This window comes from Podarcis pityusensis (genome assembly GCF_964106645.2).
Source record: "Podarcis pityusensis genome assembly, chromosome: 6".
Lineage (NCBI taxonomy): Eukaryota > Metazoa > Chordata > Lepidosauria > Squamata > Lacertidae > Podarcis > Podarcis pityusensis.
The window spans coordinates 59,407,206-59,429,401 of record NC_138030.1 but is presented as its reverse complement, the minus strand read 5'-3'; the positions used below and the strand labels follow the sequence as shown (position 1 = coordinate 59,429,401).

The 22,196-nt window shown below is 43.7% G+C and overlaps 1 protein-coding gene across 3 annotated transcripts in view; it reads left to right on the top strand.

Moving 5' to 3' along the window:
* Positions 1-3,287: 3,287 nt before the first annotated feature.
* OMA1 (OMA1 zinc metallopeptidase) overlaps positions 3,288-22,196 on the top strand; it is a 35,222-nt gene continuing 16,313 nt past the window's right edge. Inside the window, exons 1-7 of one of the 3 annotated variants that reach the window (XM_081011828.1) lie at positions 3,288-4,796; positions 7,828-8,322; positions 13,049-13,277; positions 14,308-14,481; positions 15,157-15,264; positions 15,823-15,951; positions 21,257-21,331. In XM_081011828.1, the coding sequence (XP_080867954.1) occupies positions 7,850-8,322; positions 13,049-13,277; positions 14,308-14,481; positions 15,157-15,264; positions 15,823-15,951; positions 21,257-21,331 (1,188 nt within the window). In that variant the 5' untranslated portion in view covers positions 3,288-4,796; positions 7,828-7,849. Of the gene's footprint in view, positions 4,797-4,830; positions 5,281-7,827; positions 8,323-13,048; positions 13,278-14,307; positions 14,482-15,156; positions 15,265-15,822; positions 15,952-21,256; positions 21,332-22,196 lie in introns of those variants that run through there. The other 2 variants (XR_013988072.1, XM_081011827.1) reach the window with 2 other exon arrangements.

Below are 22,196 nucleotides of genomic sequence, written 5' to 3'. Positions count from 1 at the left end.
TAAACAGCACTCCTTGGAGGTAAGGTAAATTCCATTTGGGCTTGCATTTACAAAAGCCATGTATCTGTCATACAAAGGGACTGCAATTGTTTTAGCAACATTTTATTCAGCCATTTCAGGGTTTTTCACACATACTCTCCAAATCCGCATTTTGACATCCATAATCCTATGAAATTTTAATTTTGGAATTGCTACGCATTTCAGCAAAATACAATTTCAGCTCCTCCTGCTTTTTTCTGCCTTTTCTAGACACGGTGTTTGGTAGGCAAAGCAGGCCTCCTGTTAATGAAATGCAGATGGTGTTTTTCTATTTTCTTTTCTCTTTATCTCAGTAGCAAAATGCTCGAAGCATATTTTAAAGGGCTGCTATATTCCTGGATATACCTCAGAGCTTGCCCTTGGTAAAACCCGTAGCAGCCAAGGTCTATGTACAATATAAGGTGTCAGGTTTTTTGTATAGAAAATAATGTTAGTTCAATTGTCCAAAGGTTGACCTAAGGCCAGAGTCTCTTGGGAACTTTATTTTAAAAAGCTCTTTTTGATCCTTTCCTCAAAATAAAAGGTGCTATATCTTCATTAAAATTCACGAACAGCCACAGCCTTTAATAACTACTTATGTCTGTAGATCTAGCTGCCTATTTAAAGAAAACCAGCACTTACACATTTCTAATTGTATGACTATACATGTTACATTTCTATATTAAGAGGTATTCACTGTTGGATTTCAATGAAGCTATCCTGTAATTACTCATGCTACATTTGGTGACGACTTCAGAATATTAATATGTAGGATTGCCAGTCAGGGGTGTTTTAGAAAAGCAGGGTGCATAATGTGAATTTAGTACCATAACATAAGCTTCATACACCCACAATTGACAGAGTATCTGTGCAGCAGCCACATTTGGATGGCAAGCTAAACCATAGTTTAGTGTGACAAGAATGAGTCGCAGCAAGCTGAGCCTCTGGCATGTTTGAAATGGCATGTCAGAACCTTTCACTCTTCCATTAACTACAGTTTAGTGTGTTTCCCTAAACCAAATTGTTGTTCATTTTAACTGTGGTTGTTTAAACAAGCCAACTTCATAGCTCATGGTTTTAAGGTGCCTTGTTTCAAACAAACCATTATTAACAGCAATCACAGTTGTTTGTTGTTTCTCACAATATGAGAAGCTGGAGCTAAGCCCAAATGGATGTGAATTCCTCGTAGCCAGGCTGGAAGAGGGGCAAGCCTGAGGCTCACTGTGGCTCGTTCTGGTTTAGCAATTTCCAAAGAAGGATTATGTGTCAATACAGTGGTACCTCGCAAGACAAATGCCTCGCAAGACGAAAAACTCGCAAGACGAAAGAGTTTTTCGTTTTTTGAGTTGCTTCGCAAGACAAATTTTCCTATGGGCTTGCTTCGCAAGACGAAAAACGAAAACGTCTTGCAAGTTTGTTTTGATTGCAATGATTTTCAATGCATTCCTATGGGAAACTGTGCTTCGCAAGACGAAAAATTTGCAAGACGAAGAAACTCGCAGAACGAATTAATTTCGTCTTGCGAGGCACCACTGTATCTGCAACTGCCAGGTGATTATGCCAAACTGTCTTTGCTGCCATTTTGAATCTGGGTCTGCCCCATTTTAAGAACATAGGAAGTGCCTGCTTGATCAGGCCAATGGCTCATCTAGTCCAGCTTCCTGTTCTCACAGTGGCCAACTATGGGAAAGCCTTAAAGGACATGAGAACAAGAAGTCTCTCAGGGTGGGTGTCATACGTCCTGTGAAGACATCTTGGCAGGGCTGGTCCAAGGGGGATGACGAATGGGAAGAGTGCCTGACGTTGGGGAGGGGCCAAGTGGTTTGCTGGGAGAAAGCACCACCCCAGTGGCATTGGATGTTCCAGCTGTGGGAGAGACATCTAATCCAGTCTCCACCCTGCCGTGAAGCTTTTCCCACCTCAAGGAAGGTTTCTGAGCCTAGGTCAGACCATGAGATGGATGCACTGCTCCATCTCTAAGGACATTCCATTGGCCATGATAGCACCAGCAGAGCCAGCCTACTTGCAGGAGCGCCTGCTTGCCTGCCCAGTCTTTGGTAAGAGAACAACACAAATGACCGCACCTGCCCTGCTCTTCAAAAGGTGGGTCAAGCATGTGTGTCAAGTGTTGAGACATCTTAGCCATTCGTCTTAGAGAGCTTTTGAACTCCTGACCTGTGTACCTGTAACCTGACCTATTTTTAGACCCTGCAGAGAATTTTGGAATAAAGCCTTTGGCAATAAAGTTGAAAGTTCAAGTACTGTGTCTATGAGTGGGAGCCAAAACAGTGGGTCTCAGTAATTTTCAGTTGTCTCTGGCGAGAACTCTGGTATCTGAACCAGGCCAGTCTGCAAATGTGAAGGTGTGGATTGTAATCCTAGGTGCATTTGAAAGCACATTTAAAAAAATGGCTTCCCCTAAAGAAACCTGGGAGCTGTCATTTAACCCCTGCAGCTACAATTTCCCAGCACCCTGAACAAATGAGAGTTCCCAGAATTCTTTGGGAGAAGCAATAGGCTTTAATATATGGTGTGGATGCGAGCCTATACTTGTTTGCCCTGGAGTATGCCCCATTGAGTTCAGTGGAACTTTTCCCCAGAAAGGAGCGTATAAGATTCAGCCTGAGTAGCGGGTGCTAAATGAACCAGGGAGTTTTAGTGTCAGGACTGGCAGCTTGACAGCTGCAGCTAATATTTTATTGCAAGCCTCATAATTTTATGCCACAATTATTTTTGAAGAAACTCAGCTCCCAGAGCTACTTATTTCAGGTTCATGGGCAATATCTCCTTTCTTGTTTGCAAATGTCATCTTCAAAAGCAATGCATAAATATATCTCTAAATATTCAAAATCTCAGTTCCAAATCTGTAGAGTAAACCTGTTCCTTACTGCTCTATAAATATTTCACAGTGGTTTAACATTCTTATTATTTTATGAATACTTAATGAAAGATAAGCATTTTTTTGAAAATAGAGGAGCTAATGACTTGTAAGGTTATGCCATCCGTCTGGCTGAAGGGCTGACAGGATGCAAACATGACTTGACAATGGAGATAGTGTTGTTTGCTGTTTCCAAGATTCCCTAGAATAACTATCACGGCTTCATATTTCTGAATAAGGCACAGGAGAATGCAACCCACCACCTTCCTTTTAAGGTGATTTGAGGGCCCTAGTTCAGTTCCCAAAATAGCCCCCCTTCCTCCCAAAAGGAACAAATGGAATAAATTCTCACAAAATAAGTCTTGTGGTTTATTATCACAAAAGCTTTCATGGGCTACAAAAAGTACTTGTGAGTCTGTTCAGCTGCACAATCATCAGCAAACCACAAAGGAAAAGCATTTTCCCAACCCTGATAAACAAAAAGAAAACACCATGAGCATGTGTAGTTTCACATTTTAAACTCACTTAACTTGTCCTTGTTTTTGCTCACTTCCTACCTTAGGCTATTCACCAACTCTCAGCCTAACCTACGTCATAATGGCTGTTGTGAAGATACAGAAGAAGGTGTAATACAGCTGCAAAAGGGAATTTAGTGCTTGCATCATTTATTTTGTTTACATATTTATAAACCATACTTTCCTATGAAAGATCACAAGGTGGCGTTTTGAGTTTGCTCCCAGGTTGGTGGGGGACTGTGGAGAGCAGAGTGATCTGCTTTCATGAGCCACTTTGGGCAGGGGTTGGCTGCGCTGCCAAGTTCTCCATGGGGAACTTAGTAGCACAGCTGAACCCAACAGAATCACTCTCATTGCCAGTGACAAGCCGCCTCCCTTGCTGGGGCACTTTAAGGCTCCTGATTGTGCAAAGGCAGCTGTGTTTCTACCAGCCCCCCTCTTCATGTTGCAGGTGTGGGGCAGGTGGGCACGGTTTTGGGAAAATGGCTTTGTGCCCCAAACTGGAACCCACGCCGAGCCAAATTAGTCCTGCAGGTCAGAGGTTTCCCACCCCTGAGCTGAGTGAGCCTAGTGCAGCTCTGCTTTCCAGCCCCTCAAAACTTTTCGCAGCTCACTGCTTGGTTCCTTTAATGCCGCCTTAGCTCACAAGTAAACTCTGGTTCTGTACTGGATGACAGGTCAAGGGCAAGAAAGTATAACTGATGTGCTCCTCCTAGGCTCTAATTACAGTATGCTCTGGACCCTGCAGCCACCAAAAAGTACCCTCTTCACACAACAGTCCATTATGGCATAACCTGGCCAACCACTTGTTTGTCTTCCCCTAATTTTGAAATCCAGATGTCCAGAAGGAGAAAAATCTCTGTCTTCCCTTGCAACAGGAAAGGCTGTTGATGAGCCACCTTTTAAAGGTTTCTTCCATTTGATTTATCCAGTACCCCTGGGCTATAGGAAAGCCACCACAAGTGGACATTTATTTCCCAGTGTTACCTAGTTGCATGTAAATGCACTTGCAATACGTGTGTGCCCATTTGAGGGTAGTGTAAGTGCCCCAAGACACTTCTGAACCATCCATCGCTGGTGTACTAATGGAAGTAGTGGCAGATCCGCATCTGGCAAGGATGGGCGTAGCCAGGACTTTTGCTGGGGGAGGGGGGCGAAAAACCGAAGTAATTGGTCAGTTAGTTAAGTATTTCTATTGTTTTATTTGATCTGGGGGGCATAGCTGCACCCCCTTGGCTACGCCCATGCTGACTAGCACATTTAAAAACCTGGTTCTACACATGCCACCGAATATGGCAAATTTTGTGCATTGCAGGGGGTTGGACTGGATGACCCTCGGGATCCCTTCGTTACGATTCTATGCATTCCATCACTCCGGACTGCCGGTAGGTAGGTGCAGAATCACATCTCTGAATCTCCTCCACGCTCAACTCGCTGATAGTAAACACAGGGCTGGAGGCGGCCTTCTCTCGGTCGCGAAACAGGGAAACTCCGCCACCGATTGGCTCCCTCCCCAGCCCGGAAGGAAAGGCAAGCGGCCGCCCCAGCCGTAGAGCGCAAGGGGAAGAGGCCTGGTGCACGGGGAGGGCGAAGGGCGCGCCTCTCCGCGGCCAAAGGGTCCTAGAGGTCGCCATTGCGTCTTTACGCGCGGCGCCCCTTCTTCTCTCCAAGGGTCGGGCGGGCGGCGAGTAAGGGGAAAGCGCTGGTATCTCAAGCCCCCCCCCTCCATTACGTCTTCACTTGCTGGAGGGATCGCCAGCCAACGGAGCAGGGGATCTTGCTCCTCCCCTCCTCCGCGCCTCGTCTCTGACTTGAGCTTTTGGCAACCTCGCCTCCTCTTCCTGGAACCAGTTTGTTCTGTCGCGGCTGGTAGGTGACGGGAGTGGCCATGGCGGGGGAAAGGCAACCAGCCTTGTGGACGCACAGCTCCCGCTCCTCTGCAGGCTTGCGTTATAAGGAGGCGCCCCGCTTGCTCTCTGTTGGCTCCGGTTTCCCTGCTTCTGCGTCTTCTTCGGAAGGCGTTTCCCCTTCCTGCCCTCGCAGCGTCTTTTGTTGACGTTGGCCAAAGAGGCTCAGGTGGCGCAGGGTGGCGGCGGGTCGGTTCCCCCGCGGCTCTTCTGCGCCAAGGGAAACCTGGGTTCTCTCGCATGGCTTGAGGCGCAGGAGAGAGGGTGTGCGTGTACGTTGCATCGTCTCTCTGGTCCCTCAGGCCTCCACTTTGTGACTGCTTCTGTGGGACAAAGCCACCCAAGTCACAAGGCGAACCCCCTGATATGTACTCATATAGCAGATAATATGGTTTAGGATTCCCACCTAATCCAGCCGTTCATTGCTGGTTTTAATTAGCAATGGAAATTTGACTTGAAATTTAAGTGAGAAATGTCCGTTCTATGAGGGAAAGAAGAATGGCTCTACTTCCGGGAAAGAACACCTGCCTGCTCCTCATTTTGCTTGCCCCGGTGCCCCTTTTTTGACATTTGGATAGTCAGCCTTAGTTAAAGCCTCACCTATTTCGTTGTGTCATTCTCTCCATGCAATTGTCTCTGGGTTTGAATATGACGGCCAGATCTTCCCTCACAGGGAGTTGGCTCCTGATATTGAAGGTAGTACATGAACTTTCATGAGGGTGTTTTCCATGGGCCACAAGTGCATTGTTAATGAATCTGTCCTGGACAGGATAGTGCCCAAGCTTTTGACTTCTCAGGCTAGATTAACCTGGTGCCCTGTAGATTTGGGCTGTAACTCCCATCAGTCCCAGCTACCACAGCTGTGCTGGCAGTGTTGCGGATGGGAATTGTAGTCCAGAACTTATGGAGGGCACCAGGTTGGAGGAGGCTGGGCTAGATGGTAAAGCAGGGGGTTAGCTGCTAGTATACTACTTCGTGCTTATAAAGCACTTCAGAGAGCTCGGGGCATTTTACTTGGAATCTCTCAATAATCCTTACAACAAGTCTGCCAGGTAGATCAATATTACTATCTCCATCTTGCAGGTGGAGAATAGGGGGTGAAGATGAGAGATTGTGGCTTGCATAAAGACACCTAGTGATTTAGTGATGGAGGTGATATTTGGAAACTTTGAAAGGGAAGCCAAATCAGAGAGTTAAGGGAGGGGTTGACTGTTGGCCTGAGGGAAGGAGTTTGCTGCTGACACTGAACAGAGAACAAGGTAAAAAGGGTGGACAGAGGGCCATGGGCTACGGATGCCAAGGAAGTTATGTGTGTGCTGAATTTCATGTGGTGGGTTGTATTCAACTATCTTTTATTCAGAGTAGGCGTCTTTAAATTAATGGCTGCAATTAACTTAGGTCCAGTAATTTAAGTGAGTACAAGTTAATTACTCTGAGTAAACGGTAGTTGACGGCAACCCAGTGATTTGAACTAATCAACCAGAGAAAACCAGCTAAAGATCAGAAGTGGGACCTGCATTTACTGCAGTGGGATATTACACCCAAATCAACTTTTTCAACTCTGCAATCACTTCACTGTATCTCAAATTCTGGTTGGAAACCAAGGTGTCACATATGGAAAATAAGTGCCAGTGGCTGTGGTCAGGATTCTTACATTGGTTCCAACCCTTGATGTTCTTATAGGGACCACATATTCTCTCCCACTCTATGTGTAAATGGGGTTTACATGCAATTCATGCAAGTTTAAAAAATGGGGTGGATGTATTATATAAGTCCTACTCATACAGGTGTGTCCTGTTGGGAGAAAAGAGTGCAAGGCTCACTCCCACACATTGTCGTGTACTAACTGCTTACCTGAACAATGTGTGATGTAGCTCATGGATGTAAAGATTCTGTGTGACCCTTTGGCTTGGTTTGGACTATTTTTCTGGGCTTCCCAAAATGTGGTTCGGCCCAAAGTGGGGGAAGTCTGTCTTAATAGTTTGTGAACTTGGGAACTAGCAATGGGATAGGGGAACTGTACTTGTTTTGACCCTCTTTTCCTCTTCAGTGTGGATTTTTTTCATGTTTAATAGTGTGTCTGTTCAGCACTTCATTTCTGGCTTTTACTAAGCCTGAGTTCCCTATTATATCTGGAGAATTTTGGCTTACTGTCAGATATTATCCTGCTTGCTAACTAACTGACAGATTTACACAGTTTTGGACCCACAACTCTGGCTTTTTGTAAATCAGAAATGAAGCAGAACAGTGGAAAGGGTTTAGGTATTTGGCCCTGGCTCATGCTCCTAATTTAATACACCATAGTTTTTGAAACCTGGAACAATTATCTGAACTAGGCCATTGTCCCCAGCAACAGCTCCCAGCACTTTGGGAGAACCATGCTGAGGTTTTCCCAGTACCCAGTACTGAGTTCTAGTGAATACACACCCTTAAAGAGCATAGTGTCTCATAGCGTTATCATTTGCTATTGCATCATTTAAAAATATATACTCTTGATTTACATTTCTAGGTGTAACACGTGAGAGAGAGAGATGGCTGCTCTTAGTGGCTCAAGAAACTGTCTTTTAACTAGATTTACATCTTTGGCCTGTTGGGGAAAGTGCATTAATCCTTACAAGTTTTCCAGTGAAGCATTGAACAGACACCAGCATCAAGTGACTAAGTGCCAATCATGGAACAAAAGTAAAAACAGAAGGTGCTACTTAATGACTGAAAGTTCCAACACCTACAGTAACCTCATTAACAAAAGTCAAATGCGGCTTTTGAACCCTAAGAATGCAGGAATTTTCGACGTTGCACACAGCTGTTCGAGGAGGCCTTGTATTCTCTCTGAGCAAAGGGCAAGAGGACTTGCTTTTCAAAAATCTCGACACTTGACTGGTTCTCAGAATGTCCAGTTTCACAGGCCTTTTCACAGATCTTCAGCACTGAAGGCGGCTCCCGTTCCAGTCTTGTGGATTCTATTGAAGCCAGTTCAGAAACTATTTGCTGTCATCCTTGGGAGGTAAACATTAATATTGCTCTGCTACACACTATAGCAGTATAGAGTATACTACATTGTTGCAATGTAAATTTAGATGCAAGCTTAATAGGATACTTTGCAAACTTCACATGAGACTGTCTGGCATGCTCCTAATGTTGGAAAGGAGCCTTGCAAATACAGTGGTACCTCAGGTTAAGTACTTGATTCATTCTGGAGGTCCGTACTTAACCTGAAACTGTTCTTAACCTGAAGCACCACTTTAGCTAATGGGGCCTGCTGCTGGAGCCCGATTTCTGTTTTCATCCTGAAGCAAAGTTCTTAACCTGAAGCACTATTTCTGGGTTAGCGGAGTCTGTAACTTGAAGCGTATGTAACCTGAAGCGTATGTAACCTGAGGTACCACTGTAGATGGTGAAAGCTCACTTTTTGTGAGAATGACTGCTGATTTTGTGTCTCTGCTCCCCTCCTCCTCTCACCTGTTTTAAAGCCTGGTGAGGTAGCTTGAAAGAACATGTGTAACTTGGATAAAAATGGGTAAAGTACATTTCTATGCTGTTTCCCAAACTGTTCCCCCAAATACGTGAATATTCTACCTCTATCCTCCAGCAAAGGATGGCATTGTGGTACTTTCTGGTCCTTTGTCCGCCCTCCCAGTACTGAGGGATAATGTCTCCTGGCTCTAGGCACTAGGTTGATGTACAGTACCACTTTTGATTCTTGTAAAGAGGATGGGGCAGGGGCTGTAGGAAGGAGAGAGTGAGTATTGTCCATTCTCGGCCTGGAACCCTGATAAATCGCATCTCTGTTTCTGTGCTTTCCCATGAAAGCAGCCCCTGCTTTGGGGATATGTTTTGGTTTTTATTGATTTTCATTTACCTTAGCCAAGTTTTAATTACTTGAAAGGCCAACTGCTTCCTTGATTTGAAATCTGCGAAGCTCTGAAACACCTCTGAAGTGGAGTATGCAACTCTGTTCATCACTTTGGTGGGAAGGTGGGAATGAAGCAGAAGAAATAAACATGCTTTAAATATGCTTAGTTTGAAATGGCATCAACTTGGTGGCTTAGGTGCAGAGTGTTCTTCCTGTGCTTTTAGTTCTGTACTGTCTGAGCAGTGCCTTTTTCTCCTAAATGCCACCAGCAGTTAGGCACTTTATTACCCTTTAAAAACATTTCCTCTTTATAATAAAATAAAATTTAGAATGTTTTTAACTGTGTTGCCAAGACACACCTTGTTGTGTAATTTCCACCAAGGAAGTAGTTGCGTCTCTCAAGTTTTTAACAGTGACTCAGCGCAGTGAGTTTCGTTCCTAGCTTGCAGACCAATCGGTTAACGAAATTTGGATCTTGGTAATGCACTTCTAATATTAGGAGCACATCCTCATCTCTAGTCACCTTTTAAAAGGTAATTTGGCTACTAATCTCCAATCTAGATATCATGTGCACATCAGAGGGCTGCTGCAGCACTGTCCCCATGCATGTACCAACCTGCTGAGGAAGCCACACCTTTGCAAACTTCCTGGGAAAGGAGTGGAAGGTTCTCAGAATCTGGGGCACTGCATATATAGGCCTGCGTCGCACTTGGATTTATGAGCGGTGGTAAGGGCATGTGTCTGATGCTTCACCTTGTAAGCTGTTTTTCTGGATTGGAGGTTGAGTAATTTGGGCTTAAGAATAGGTCAATCACAAAGCATGCATCTAGTTTTCTAGTACAGTGGTACCTCTGGTTACGAACTTAATTGGTTCTTAACCTGAGGTACCACTTTAGCTAATGGGGCCTCCCGCTGCTGCCGCGCTGCCAATGCGCGATTTCTATTCTCATCCTGGGGCAAAGTTCTTAACCCAAGGTACTACTTCCGGGCTAGCGGAGTCTGTAACCTGAAGTGTTTGTAACCCGAGGTGTTTGTAACGCGATGTACCACTGTATATATATAGTTCGTGATCCAGAAAGTTGAGGCTTGCGGTAGTGCAGTAGAATTTTTGACTTTGAAGAGCTGACGCCTTTACTTCCCCATGCCACGTAACAAATCACTTTTGAAAATTATCCTCAGTTTTGGAAGTCCTCAGGTTTGCCTTGTGGCATAGAGGGAGGACTTCTGTTTGAGGAAAACAAGTATAAAATCCCTCTTGGAGCTGCTTTTACAGTGCTCTGGATTCTGGCCATAAACTTTACATATTCACTGCGCAGGCCAAAACAGCAAATGATGCTCCACTTGTGCTTTTGCAATATGGATGTTCTGTTGCTGCTCAAGGAACCATCTATTAAATTTAAATTGTATATACAAGTTAGACCCTGTGGAAAACCATCATGGTATATGTGGTAAATCCCATCCCTTATTAAACCTTTTCTTTGTTATTAAATGAACACATTTTTCTTACTGTAAATAAGGTGTCTCAGTGTTTTGAAACTTGGTTCGTATTCTTATTATTCTCCAGAGCAGAATGTTGTTTTTTAAAATAGAATATAATAGTTAATGTTTTCTCAGCCTTTAAATATGCATTAGATTTTTGTTTTGGCTTTCCTTTTCCATTCTCAAAGGCTTAATTGTAGCCAGATTTTAGATCTGTAGAAATTAACTTTTAAAAAAAAGTTTAGAAGGAGAATAGCATTAGATTATTTAAACTGCTGTTTGGTTCCTCAAATTTCAATTGAGCTATCTCCCACTTTTTTTTTGTATGCAGTGCAACCTCGGGTTATGTACCGTCCTGCTTACGAACGCTTCAGGTAATGAGCTCCACTAACCCGGAAGTAGGGGCTCCTGGTAGCGAACTTTGCCCCAGGATGCGAATGGAAGTCGCGTGGTGGCAGCATGGCGCAAGTGGGAGGCCCCATTAGCAAAAGTGTGCCTCAGGTTAAGAACGGTTTCTGGTTAAGAACGGACCTCCGGAACAAATTAAGTTAGTAACTGGAGGTACGACTGTAATATCTTGCCTGGCATTATATTACCTCACTTTTGCTTCCTCTTCATTTGAAATGGAAGTTCTTTCTGTACAAACATGTGCATGCTACGTAGGTACTGCCCCATCTCTCCCTATTCATTTATTTGTTCTTGAAATCCATCTTCTTTTTAAACTCACCTTCTCAGCCTATGACTCGCCTTAACCTGGACACCTTAAAAGCTGCCTGATCCACCTATGGGTTTAATATGTACAGAAGCAAGACTTTATGTAGATCCCTAGCTTTGTGGGCAACTGTATGCATAAATGGGTCCTGGGTTCCTGTCCAGCTGTGGATATGTGCACATAACCTTTTAATTCCCAAATATGATGCTGCCCATTTGTTTGATGAGAGTGATGGTGGTTCCACACTCTCTGTTTGCCATATCTTCCTCCTGTTCACTTCCCATTCAGCTTTCCTTCTTCCCTACACCAGCTCTCTCCCTCACCCCTCCTTGTTGTGCTTATGCACAGCCCTCAGCTGCCTTTCCTCATCTCTCAGACTCCTCATAACGCACAGCTAACCAATCTCCTTAGTTTGGGAGGCCCCACACTCTCTAGGTGTCAGAGACCAAGCTGAGGAGTACTGCTCTGGTGAGGAGTGGTGGGACCCTCCCCCTGCTCCTGGTCAGGATCCTGAAGCTGCCCTGGAGCAGTAAAGATTTGGAACAGTGGTTTGCAGAGGGGCATAGTTCTGACGACGAAAGTTGGGAAGAACTGGGGGGTGAACAGCAAAGCTCTCTCACTGGAAAGTATTCAGCATATCAGTCCAAGGTCACGTAGAGCAGATAAGATGGCTACACAAAAAGCATGGTGGTTGCAAGATGGAAGTGAGTGGGGGGAAGCCTTAATTGGGAACACCTTCCATTCTGATAATGAATGCTTTGTTCTTTTGCTGTGATCATTAAAGACTCTTTAAATGGTAAGGGACTCTTTGCTTTGTCCTGCTTATCTACGGGTAAAGGGGGGGAGGAAGCCAAGTCCCCGGAGCCTGGCACCGGGTTAACCAGAAAACCTCCCTAATTCCCCACTTCTCTCATGTGTACAAGAATGTGCAGCATATCCGTTTTACTCTTGTAGAGTGAGGTATCAAAGTGAACATTGCTGCAGCCTCATAGCTTGTTGTATCTGTGTCACATTAAACCATAGCTAAAGACAACTAACAATGTTAACTATGGTTTAATGTGAGCACTAAGCATGTTAGTATATGCCACTGAAAAGGTTTTGCTCTGCTCTTTTTCTGTTTCTGCTGCTGCTAAGCTTACAGGAAAGAGAGCCTGGCTTGTTGTTATGTCCAAACCCAGGCCTATGGTTTCTTTCTTTCCAAATAAACCATGTGGCAATCAAGGTTTGTTCTTGGCATACCACTTGTGGTTGACACACCATGAGCCTCAGGTTGGGCACTCAAAACAAGCCAGACCATGGTTTGTTTCCTGGTGGCACAGCAGGCGAAAGAACTTTGGGGCATCATTCACTAGCACGCTATTTGTTTGCATTAAGCAGAGAAGCTTGCCTTTTAACTCAACCAATTAACTGAATGTGATGCTAGCCTCTTCGGAATGCATCCTGTGGCTTCAGCATGGCAAGTATGGTTTTTAAAACTGGTGATTTTGTACTCTCCTGTTCTACACGCAGGGTGCTGGTAGCATGGCTATACATGCAAGCCTGCCAGGTAGGAAGAACACATTCACTTCTGCTGTTAAGTTTTGACATTTATAACACATGCTGGTAGCACTGACGAGGGTGCAGCAGTCGGGGACACTTGCGATTCGCTCTGGCTTCCTCGAACTTTGCTATATTTGTGCCTTACAGGAGCATAAGAAAATGGTGGAGGGCACTTCCTCCAAACAAGAAGGAGCTGTTTAAAGAATCTGCAAGAAGAAATAAATGGAAGATAGCCCTGGGTCTGAGCACTTTAGGACTTGTATTTATCCTGTTTTATTTTACTCACTTGGAAGAGACACCAATCACCGGACGTTCTCGGCTTCTGGTGTTTCGGAAAGACCATTTTGCTGAATTGTCCCAGATGGAGTATGCCATGGTGGGTAGCTGTTCAAAAAAGCAAACAATAATAATAATAATTCCCCTGCCCCACTTCGCAGTAACTGAGATGACTCACAGTAATAGTTCAGGGTCTCCAGCTCTACTACTTGAGACCTTTATTAATGCCCAATGCTGGTGATTGAAGATGGGAACTTATATATAGCATATATCCTGTTTTCTGGCCTTCCCACATAGCTGAGGGAATTTTTCTTCCATTTAAGGAGTGTTGGCAGTGCAAGGATTGAGAATATCTGTTTTACTGCTTATTACATGAGGAAGATGAATATTGCTTGTTAGTAAATAATATATGTATATATATATATAATTGCTGATGTATTCCATGTCATTAGGTCACCTTTCCTGAGTTAAATATTTTGCTCGAGCACATCTTTAAATTTTATTCCCTAAATGGATATCGTACAGCAGGGCATGTCATTTTAGGGGGTGAAATTTAATTTTTGCAAATTTCTTCCATGAGGGGGTCTTAAAAATATGTTTTGGGTGCGAGGGATTCAAATCTGCTGTTATATTTGCAATTGGACAACATTTAGCTTGCTAAGACTACGTTTACTTAAGAAGCAAATAAACTGCTTTTGGAAAGCCAAAGAATTTTAATTTTGCCTTCTGAAAGTGTCAGGTAAAATCATAAATATACATAATATAAGTAAACAAGAATAATATTAAAATATAAGTACTTGGCAGTCATTTTTAAATTGTTTCTATGCAATTTTACACACATTTTATTTACCAAACAAAATTAGATTAATGTAACCAAAATATCTTTTGAATTCGCAAGTCATTCTACAACTTTTTAGCACCCTTCATTTTGGGAATTTGGGAGTTGAAAAATTCATCATACCCTAATAGTATGGTGTATGTCTCCTCCCTGCTCTGAATTAGATTGTGTCATATGTTTTTTTTACTTATACTGACCTCTCTTCCATGGATATTCATGCATATTGTATCTCTTAATTGCAATTTTACTTGCCTTGAATCGGTCAGTATGCTGCATCTTCTTTTTCTTCCAGTGGGTCGAAGAATTTAAAAGCAGAATGTTGCCTGAAACAGACCCCCATTACCAGGAGGTCAAAAAAGTCTTTTTGCATTTGGTTGACAGCAACAAGGATTTTCCAGGACTCTCTGATTTCAAGTGGACTATCCATGTGGTGGAGGGACCAGATGTTAATGCTGTTGTGCTTCCAGTAAGTAAAAATTGAACACCAAGAGATGTAATAATTCGGAAAGAAGCTACTGACAGCGCAGTCCTGTTGTCCTTGGGAGGACGTCTCAGAGGCCGAAGGATTTTGTGCTTCTCTCTCTTGACGGTGAGGGGGGAGGTCTTAGCTGAGAGGCAGAGCATCTTCCTTGCTCTTCCAGATTCAGTCCCTGGCTTCTGCACGCGGCTCTCGGAATGTCACCAAATCTGAATCCCTCAGGAGCCTCTGCCAGTCAGTGCAGACAGTACTGGGCCTGACTTGGTACCGCTGTCCTTCCTCTGCCCTTATTGCTTTCACAGTAGAGAGGGCAAAAAGGTGTTGGGGAGAAGAGGAGCTTCTGGGATCCAGCCTCCCCCAATACACGGGTTGAGAGAAAACATGTCCTGAAGTTTGCGTGCTGATTTTCTCTCCTTTTCTGACCAATGTGCAGGAAAGTCTCCCTTCCTCACCTCGCCCCCCAAAAGAAGTGTGCTGACGAAAAGGAGGAATAAAGAAGAAACACAACTTCTCTTTTCCCCTCTATTCTCTCTCCCCCCCCCCCCATTTTTCTGCTCTGCTGGTGCTGGCCTGGCCAAGCTCTAGGTTCACCCCCACCCCCACTTTGGATTGCTCTGTGAAACCATTTGTTTGCAGTGTTATTTTTCCTCTCTTTGCCTGCAGAATGGACAACTGTTTGTTTTCACTGGTATGCTGTCTGCTGTGTCAGATATCAATGAGCTGTCTTTCATTTTGGGACATGAACTTGCCCATGCTGTTCTGGGACACGGGGTATGTATCCTGTTTTAAATACTGACGTTGCCAAAGCCCTCTGAAACGAAACACATGCTTGTAGTCATAGGTGACCAATGTGGAGACCACCATATTTGAATGGAATTATTCAGCGATGCTCACAGCCTGCCTCTTAGGGCTAGTAATCTTTGCTCCAAACTCCTCATCTGTGGTGTTAATTGAACTGACATAGTCAGAAGTTAGGGGTGTGTCATACAACTGAATAATTCTTTATAGGCCTTCCTTACCCAGGGTTGGTGCTTTCCAGAATCCAGTGTTTCTTCTGTCAACATTGTGGTTTCACACAGTGTTTCTCCAAGTTGGATCTCCACCTGTTGTTGGACTACAACTCCCATAATCCTTAGCTAGCAGGATGTGATGGGAGTTGTAGTCCAACATCAGCTGGTAAACCAAGTTGGAGAAGTAACAGCAACTTCACGTTTTGTAAAAGGGGTCGGTAGACAGTGCATCGTTTTGAATACAGAAAACCTTAAATATCCATGTGCAAGATCAGGACATAAATAGGTGGTTTTAAAATACCGTTTTCCTTGTTTTAAGGCAGAGAAGGCGAGCCTGATGCATTTTGTGGATTTCGTGCTCCTCATTCTTCTCATAATGATTTGGGCTGTTTGCCCTGCAGACAGCTTAGCAATCATAGGCCACTGGCTCCAAGCTTGGTTTCAAGAGGTAAGATGATCACCGTTCTACAGAGCATTCGTCTAGCTCCTGCAACGGGGGTGTTCTTTGTGGGGGAAGGTCTCTGTATTACAGGACACAATGCTTCATTTAATAGACTATGGACCTGATATAGCAGTAAACTTACGGTCTTAAGTCAGCTTGCGTGTTGGATCTAAGAAGGGGAAAGTAACTGCAGTTCAGCCTGGGTGAGTAGCTAACTACAAGCCCGGGCTTGCCTTTTTGCCATGGGAAGCAGGTCTTGATCTCACTGTTTTAAAAGTAAGATGGAGTCACAACAAAAGTAGGTCATTTTGTGGGTGTATTATGCATACTGTCATAGGTATGGTTTGTTTGTTTTTAAAAAACACCATTGGATTGATTCACCGAAGACACATATATTGCCTTCTAGTTTGTAAACTTCAGACTGTTGTGAGCTGGGAGTCAACGCTAGGAAATGGAAGTACTTTGTTATTTCCCTGGCCGCTGCTCTGAGCCAGTAAACATTTTTCTTATAAATTCGTTCTGCTGGCCCTGGACATACTACTGAGTGGAGCATACTTACCTAGAATCAATAATTTAAATTCTACTGTAGCATTCATCACCCACAATGTTCAATCTCTGGAGGATGGCATGCATTTTGCAGTAGAACTTCCTTCTCCTTTTATGCCTTTGCATTTTTAAAGGTTAGCTTGATCACCCGGAAAACGATTTAAAATGCAATATTGTTCTTCATACATCTGTTGAGCCAATATTGTGCTATTTTCATATCCTTGGGTGAAATCCACAGATCTCCCCAAGTGATCCGAGAACCTCAGATGCCCTGAGATCCTTCCACTTGGCTTTCTTTCTTTCTTTCTTTCTTTCTTTCTTTCTTTCTTTCTCTTTTGCTCCGTGCTACAAGGCTCATTAACCAGGAACTGAGAAGAGAATAAATGGTCCTGCTCTCCCTGCAAAGTTTCTTATTACACTTGAACTTCCTGCCAGTCAGGAATAAAATCAGAGATGTAGGAAAAGGCAGTTCAGTAACCTAACCTAAAATGGCTGAGAGAACTGTCAGGATGATCAATGATACTTCAGCACCAGGCTTGCTTTATAGTACACAAGTTGCCAAACCCAGTTCTTCGCTCTCTGTCACATTTGGCAGTTTCTTTCCCTTCACGTTCCAGAAGTGTAAAATGCCTGTGGTAGCTCTTTTCTTTTTAAAAAGGGAGGTGCCAGGAAAACTTCTGAGGTTGCAGAAACGTGGTGATTTTATTATTGCTGTTTCTTGGTTTCCACAGCTGTCTGGGCTGGGTATGGTGCTGCTCCCTCTAGCAATATTCCATATTATCCTCTCAAGTCAATGTTGTAACTTTGTATTATCACTCTGACAACCGGAAGTCAATAAGTCGCATAATTATCGTATTTTTCGCACCATAGGGCGCACCGGACCATAGGGCGCACCTAGTTTTTAGATGGGGAAATCAATTAAAAAAATCCCCCCCCCAGCCCCAAAGAGCAGCGTACAGGCTGCACACAACCTCTCCCTGCCAGAGGGGTTGCGCGCGGCTATGGAACAAGCCAAGGCAACAAGTGGGATGGATCCCGCTGGCTGCTTTGGCTTCCTCTTTAGCCCCGCGCAATCCCTCCCTGCCAGGAGAGGCTGCGCAGGGCTAAAGAAGCCATAGCCCCGTGCAGCCTCTCCATGCCGGAGGGGTTGCGCGCGGCTATGGCACAAGCCTGCATTCGCTCCATAGGACGCACACACATTTCCCCTCAATTTTTGGAGGGGAAAAACTGCGTCCAGTGGAGCGAAAAATACGGTAAATGTGATCTCTGGTGACCCACAAGGCACTGAGCAAGACTATTTTGCGATACCTCTTTGAAAAGATTGGCTTCTCAAATTAAAATTTTTTATTTCATTTGGTAGTGTTCATAAACCACCTTTCGTTGTGAAAAATAAGGCGGTTTACAAAATAAAACCGCTACAGTAAAGTAACAATATAACATAGTTAGTGCCTTGGAATAACCGTGTGGCCAAGTAGTTTTTTTACCAGCTGGTGAAAATATATTATTGCAAGATTAATACATGATTAATACAAGATTTGAAAAACCACATCCTCAGAGTACTGAATTAAAAAGATCCCAATTCCACTATTGTCAGTGACACTCTGGAAGGGGAGTAAGTTTATGAAACCTGTGGTCCATGCAAATTATGAGGTATTTCAAATACAGTTGGAAATATGGTATCAATTCAAATGGACTTTGGTCCATTACAGAACTAGGGCAAGGGCCCCTGTGGCCGTGCAGGTGGTTCCTGACCACTGGGTATGCAGACTGGGGCTGATGGGAGTTGGAGTCTATCCACATCTGTAGGTCCCATGTGCTCCCCATGCCTGTAGGGTTAAAACAAAACGAAATTTGGCAGTATTGTCAAATATCGGGCGGAAAAATCAGGTTTTTTGTTTGTTTGTTTTTTAAAGGAACAAACATGGAAACTGAATAAACTCTATTACAGCTGAGGAGAGTCTTGAGGCTGTAATAAGGCATGTCCATCTTTCATATCCACAATTTACTTTCAGTTGGGCTACTGCACAGAAAACCTGATATCCAAGTTTTTTTGCTGTCATAATTGCACTGTGAAGCCTTACAATGTGTGGGTAATTTCCCATGACATTTTGGGAACTGGGCGGCAGGTAGATTGGAGCTGGGCAGGGCTTTCCTTGGGGCGAGACAGTGCCTCTTCTACAGTCATCCTAAGTTGTTACCATCCGCCCTCATCACCGCTCTCTCTGACTTCGATCTCTGTGCTCTGCTGTCACCGCCAGTCGTTGGTTTACACTGTATTATAATTCATGGATATTTGCATTACATTTTGCATTGAAAAGCTTTAATATGAGGGGGAAAGCACTCTGCATATGCTCTGAGGTGCTTTTTTCCTTAAGTCCTCTGCCATGGATTTTTTTTTTTTTAAATCATATTTATTAAAGTTTCCAAAAATATAGAAATACAAAGAAAAAAGAAAAAGAAAAAAAGATATTTAAAAACCTTACTTTCATTGCCTACTTTCTGGGACTCCCCCCTCCCCCCCCGACTGTATTCCCCTTTCCTTAATTTGGTTCTACAAGCTCTCACTCCCAATTTGAAGCTTAATTTGTTTAACCCACTATCCAAATTGAATTGTACAAATCTTACCACCGTCCCACGTCATTAACAAGAAAAGAAAAAAGATTTTCCCCAAGATCCACCCCAGTTCCTTCCACGAATTCCCTTTTTTTAAACACGTCCAATCAAAATAAAATGACATGCGTAAGTTATGTAAAGAAATAGAAAATAAGAGATATAGAAAAATTCAAAAGATGGTTACACAGCCTTTGGATTCCAAATCTCCCCCCCCCCCCTTCCCCGGTTTGAATTCCCCATGTCCATCAGTCTATACATTTATCAGCTTGGAAGTCTCAATTCATGACCAGATTTCTCCCCGATTCCATCTTGCCGGTTTTCTTTTAATTTATTAATTTTAATAATATTTAACTTCAAGTGTCCAATCTAACAAAGGCCTTTAATTTCCTTGATCTTTACCACTCCTCCCGTTGTTCTTTCCGTGTCGTAATCAGTCCTTTGTTCTTCTTATTCCTCACTTTCTCAGGTTTCTTGTCCTGTTCAGCTGCTAAAACTTTCTAATTCAGAAATCTGGTATCTCTACAGAGGTTTGTTATTCAGGAACAAAAACTTACGTCCAGTCCCTTCCTTTCTTCAATAGAAAATTCTATTGTCTCCTTTAATGTAAATACCTCTGTAGACAAAATACTATTTCAGTTTTGCAGCTTTCCCAGAAGATAACAAGTCCTGTGCGAATCCCAGAGTATTTTTCCACTTACGACCGTTCTTGTAATGTCCCGAAACCCCTCTAGGGGGATTGTAATAACTTTGTATCCTCTAATCCAAAAGTCAAATTGTTGCTTATTTTCCAACAGTTTATATCCATATTATAGCAAATTGTAACAAAATTAACCAGCAAAGTCCTCATAACAAAGTCCTCTTTATATTCTCCAGCTTTGACAGCTACTTTGACAGCTGTCAAAGTCTCCGTCTCTCTTCACCAGGCTCCGCGAATTGCCCCGGTTCCCGGGGGGGGGGGTTGCATTTTTCTTCTCACCCTCCACTCTTCTCCTCCAGCACAGTTCTTATAATTTCCCATCGTGAAATTAATGATTTTTATCAGGAGTATACTTCCCTTTGGACCTTGGTTACCCAGTCCTTGTTTTGGAATGCTTACAGTAGGGGGGGGGATTGACTTCCTTTTTAAATCGCCCCCGCTCGTGCCAAATCCGAAATTTTGAACCCGGTTTCCCAATTACTCACGGGTTGTTGTTAATAGTCCAAATTTTCAATGGAAGAAGTCAGCGCTCTCCGTCGAATGGCATGCGGCTGCGCTCGGCAGGGAAAGCAGAAGACTCAAAGCACCACGCCGCTCCCCGGCACCCGATCCGAAGCCTTTAAAAAGGCTCCTTCACGAGTCGGGAGGGCGCTAATGGTGCAAGCCGAGTCACCCATGTCCACGGACTCCGTGCCCGTGGTTTTTAAGGGTCCCCGCGTCGCCGGCACGGTAGGACCCAGCCCCTGCCGAGCAGACTCCCTCCGGAGCTTGGAGGGAGTCCGCCATTCGGCGATGGCGCCAACCCGGAAGTCCCCTCTGCCAAGGATTTAAAGGTGAACACACATATTGCGGTGCTTCAGTGTTTTTTGTAACCTCTGTAAAATGGGACCAATGACAGCTAAATGGTCTAAATGCAATAAAGCACATAGATGTCTCTTTATCTGTATCTGATGTGTCTGCAGCATACCTCACTGCTTTTATTACCCATCTGGCTGCATGCATTTTAGTTTCCTTTTTTCACCTGTGGCTAGCTCTGGCCTCTTGTCATTATTTGCCAGGCCATGCAAATACTCCCCGCTTAGCTGCACCCACTACTTCAATCTATAAAATGCTGGAGCATATCCTATCATTCTGTCTACTGTAGACCAGAGAGAGAGAGAGAGAAACGTGAAGAAGCACCGCTGGCATGCATGGCTTTTATTGGAACCAAACTCTAGAATGCAGCAGGTCCTCAGCCAGGCTGCTAATGCAACTGCTGATTTAGCTTCTTCCTAAATTCACCAGGAAAAATGTACATCTACAGCCACTTCTCTAAGCGCTTTGCAGAAAGAGTAGGAGGGGGAACGCTTCTGCTGAAACTTGTCTGTTTGTTGCATGTAAGTTAGGAAAATGCTTACTTTGGTTTCAGAAACTGGCAAGAACAAAGTTCTGATGTCTCTTTCCTTTCCCTTCTAGTTGCTGTTCAATAGGCCATATAGCAGAACATTGGAAGCGGAAGCTGACAAAATTGGGCTTTGGTTTGCTGCTAAGGTAATAGTAGCTTTTGGCAACAGGATAGAAAATGTTCCTTTGCTTCATTTTAAGTAGACAGCGTTTTTCACAAATGGTTTTCTGTGTATACTTGCAGCACCTTTTAAATGTATTTGCTGTTTTTGTGTTTTTAAATGTTTTTGTGTGTAAACCGCCATGAGATGGTTGCTTCGAATGTGATTAATAAAAATGATATTATGAATAATAATTTGGGATTTCAGTATGAGGCTCATCAAAATACAAAAAATCCTTACCATTTCGTATGTACAGGAATGGGATAACTGTACCACCACTGCCACCTAGTGCTATTATTATTATTAGAATTTATTATTAGAACACACAAACTACAGTGGTACCTCGGGTTAGGTACTTAATTCGTTCCGGAGGTCCGTACTTAACCTGAAACTGTTCTTAACCTGAAGCACCACTTTAGCTAATGGGGCCTCCTGCTGCCACCGCACTGCCAGAGCACGATTTCTGTTCTCATCCTGAAGCAAAGTTCTTAACCAAGGTACTATTTCTGGGTTAGCGGAGTCTGTAACCTGAAGCGTCTGTAACCTGAAGCGTATGTAACCTGAGGTACCACTGTAGTTAGCTTGACTGCTGGGAGAGAAACAAAGTTAGTGGACCACTTATTTTCACAGGCATTTTTGCAAACAGTGCTGTTCACAAGAACTTTTATTCCTCTGGGTGAAAATCCATCAAGCTTCTTTCTAGGGTTGACGATATTGCCAATGCTTATTGGTTTATTACAGTTATTTATATTTGGTCTTTGAGGATACAGAAAAGTAGAAAGCATTTATGCCCAAAGGAGAGAATGATGCTTCAGCATGTACTTAAAGGGTGTCTGGATGAGGGAAAACGG